Source organism: Ailuropoda melanoleuca, chromosome 11, assembly GCF_002007445.2.
Source record: "Ailuropoda melanoleuca isolate Jingjing chromosome 11, ASM200744v2, whole genome shotgun sequence".
Classification (NCBI taxonomy): Eukaryota; Metazoa; Chordata; class Mammalia; order Carnivora; family Ursidae; genus Ailuropoda; species Ailuropoda melanoleuca.
In genome coordinates this window covers 1,282,364-1,285,612 of record NC_048228.1, presented here as the reverse complement: position 1 = coordinate 1,285,612, position 3,249 = coordinate 1,282,364, and the positions used below count along the sequence as shown (strand labels likewise).

General features: G+C 62.5%; 2 protein-coding genes across 3 annotated transcripts in view; both read left to right on the top strand.

The window, feature by feature from the left end:
- The window catches only part of HES5 (hes family bHLH transcription factor 5), a 1,275-nt gene extending 302 nt beyond the window's left edge, over window positions 1-973 (top strand). Inside the window, exon 2 of the mRNA XM_034672033.1 lies at window positions 1-973. Within this exon, the coding sequence (XP_034527924.1) occupies window positions 1-265 (265 nt within the window). The 3' untranslated portion in view covers window positions 266-973.
- A 2,056-nt stretch (window positions 974-3,029) lies between these two features.
- Window positions 3,030-3,249, top strand: part of PANK4 (pantothenate kinase 4 (inactive)) — a 15,607-nt gene continuing 15,387 nt past the window's right edge. For both annotated transcript variants that reach the window (XM_034671279.1, XM_034671278.1), the window contains exon 1: window positions 3,030-3,169. In XM_034671279.1, the coding sequence (XP_034527170.1) occupies window positions 3,046-3,169 (124 nt within the window). In that variant the 5' untranslated portion in view covers window positions 3,030-3,045. The remainder of the gene's footprint in view (window positions 3,170-3,249) is intronic.

Genomic DNA, 3,249 nt, shown 5'->3' with positions numbered 1-3,249 from the left:
CGCCGGCCCCAAAAGCCTGCATCAGGACTACAGCGAGGGCTACTCCTGGTGCCTGCAGGAGGCTGTGCAGTTCCTGACGCTGCACGCGGCCAGCGACACGCAGATGAAGCTGCTTTACCACTTCCAGCGTCCCCCCCCCGCGCCCGCTGCGCCCGCCAAGGCACCCAAGGCCACCGGCCCCGCGGCCCCGCCCGTGCTCACCCCCGCCAAGGCCACCGCAGTTGCCGCGCGCCAGCCCACCTGCGGCCTCTGGCGGCCCTGGTGACCCCGCAGGACGTGCGGGTGGCCACCCCAAGGACCGGAGGGCCAGCCAGCCTGTTCCTCCGGCCCTCCATCCGTCCCTCCTGGGGCTTGGACAGGCCCCCTTCTGCGGAAGGCTCTCTCTCCAGGCTGGCGGGCCAGCAGGAGGGTCATTCTCAAGAGAATGTGCTTGCAGAGTCCTTGTCACTTAGGACAATCAGGGCCCACCTTCTGCCAAGTGTCTGACTCCACGGGGTTGTTCTGTGTTTGCATTTCAGCAAGTGACTTCTGGGAAGTCCCCGCCGCCCGGGGTTCTATGATATTTGTAGGTGTCAGGGGCTCGGTCAGCCGTTGCCTCCGCGTGTAGAGGACTTTCTTCCGGGCCTGCCGCTGCTGGGCCAGGGGGCCTGGCCGGTGGGTCGTGCCGTGGGCACATTTGCCTTTTGTGAAGGCGGAACTCAAGGTGTATCCTCATAGGAAAGCGTGTCAGCCTGGATGGGCACAGAAGGACCATGCAGAGCCGTGGCCGAAAGGCCCCTGCGTGCACTTGGGGTCCAGTTGGGGCTCGTAGTCGGCTTTGTGGGGAGCGTGGGGTCTCCACCATGATCCTCAAAGGATCCCTGTGTGTGGGTGGGTGCATGCGGGCATGACTTTGTACTCGGAATTTGAACCGTGGGTCACGTGGGAGCCCACGGGCTGGCTCTGCAGACTTCCAATAAAACTTGACTAAGCAGCCCTCGGTTCTGTCCCTTGCGCTGTACGTGTGTTCTTGGCAGCCACTGGGCGGGGGGTCTGCACGGGCGGAGGGGGGCACACGCTATCATGATACCTGACTGTGGGGGAAGGTGTCTCTGCCGGTGACCCTCTGGACAAGGAAGAAGGGTTGGTCCTGGCAGAGGGAAGGAGGGAAAGCAGCCAGGAGGCAGACAAGCAGGGCTCAGGCAGTCTGGAAGGAGAACAGGCCTTGTAGGACCCATAGCCCCGTGTGCAGCAGGAGGGGATGCAGTGGGAGACGGGTTTCTGTCCCGGGCCTCTCACTAGCTCCCTGCTGGTGGAGGGGGGAGAAGTAACGTGACAGCTGTAGGACCTTCCAGCTCTGTTCAGCTGTGGGGGATGCAAAGACCACCACTTGCGGTAGGGCCTCTCGCTGCAGCAAAAGGGGTTTGGCTGGGCCACACACACGGGAGAAGGTGTTTGTCTCCACCCTGGCCTTCCCGCACGGCCAGCAGCCCCTGTCCCTGGCTGAGCTCCTGGGAGCACCTGCTTGGCTAGTCCATAGGCAGCTACCCTCCCCTCCCTGCAGGCCCACCGCTCGCCAGGACCAAAAAAGGCAGTACTGGTGATGAACCCGCCAAGGACAGTCCCTCGCCTCGGAAAGGGCACCTATTCTTAGGCGGGCTACTGGATGTTGCTTGAGTCTACAAGAGCCTAAAAGGGCCCAGGCTCCCCAAGGGACAAATCCACCCATGGGGAGTGGAAGGAGCAGCACGTGGGACCAAAAGGCTTTTGCTTGTCTTCAGAGACAGGGGCCCAGCCTGGCCGTCCTTCCTCTTCGGCACCTCTCCCCACTGACCTCTGAAATCCCTTTCTGCCCACTCCAAGGGGAATCTGAGGCGCCCTCTCCAGGCCAGCCCAGCCTTGCTACACGGCTTCCCCTTCCTCCCACACACTTACTGCATGTGGGGCAGGCGTGTCAATGAACGGGAAGGGGGGCGTGCCTCCTAGCCAGGCCCGCAGCACCCCATGGCCCAGGTCCTCAATACTCCAGGCCTGCATCCTCTGCGAGCAGACCCTCCCCACTCTCCCACCCCAGGCCTCCCCACCCAGCGCACCCACCCCTTCGAAGATATTCGCAAGGCTGCCTCTCCAAGGCTGAAGCTCATGGCTCCCTCCCCCGATCACCCCTGGAGTGAGTTTCTGCTGCTCCACAGGCCTGTCTCTGGAGGCCTTGCCAGGCATCTGGTGACATGCTCAACAGAGGCTGAGGTCCTCAGCCCAGGGTCACCTGGGAATCAGTTGCCAAAGCTACCTCAGGGACCCTCTGTCTGCCACCAACACTGTCTGGGCTCTTTCCTAAAGCGCCCAGTGCCCCTGGGGGAGACACATTCATCAAGGGTCTCCTGGCCATCAGAAGCTTCCCAGCGACTGGCCCTGAAACACGTCCCCACCACCATCTGTGCCCTGCTCCAGCTTCAGGAATTGTTTTGGCTAGTTCCCTGCAAACTCCCATAGACTCCCTGTTTTGCCAAAAGGCAGCCTCCTCCAGGCAGGCTGCCCTGCTTTCCGCTATATTCTCTGCAGACCTCACCATCAGAGTCAGAGTGAGGGTCTTCCCCACCTGCATGCAGGTGCACCCTCCACCCTGCACAGGGGGCGCCTGGACAGCAGGGTCCCCGATACCCCCATTTTGCATGGGCCTTTTGCAACCCACAATCCTTCGTTCCTGGAGAGCCGGGCTAGTGGGTCACACGCGACTTATTACAGCTGCACTCACTGAAAAGAGGCAGGTCTTTGGAGCCCCAGGTGCCTCCTGCACTAGCTCAGAGTACTGGACATCAGCATCTGTCCAGCTCACTGAAAGACCAACAAAGACAACAGTCCAGACGTTTTGTGTTGGGCCAACGGCCTCGGGGACCACCGCGCGGGCAAGCCCAGTGGCCCTCCAGCTGCCTGGACCACAGGCGCAGGCGGGGAGGGGCGGGCCCGGGCACATCATTAGCATAATGTATGCGCAGAAGGCGTTTAGCAGTCAAATATATGCGCATATATCTCCATAGATGATTAGGCTGGCCGGGCACATTCAAAATGGCGGAGTGTGGAGCGAGCGGCAGCGGGAGCAGCGGGGACAGCTTGGACAAGAGCATCACGCTGCCCCCCGACGAGATCTTCCGCAACCTGGAGAACGCCAAGCGCTTCGCCATTGACATAGGTAGCCGCGGACGGGCGCCGGGAGCTGGGCGGCGCGCGGCGGGCGTGGGCGCCGGCGGCGGAGCCGGCCGGGCCGGGGGC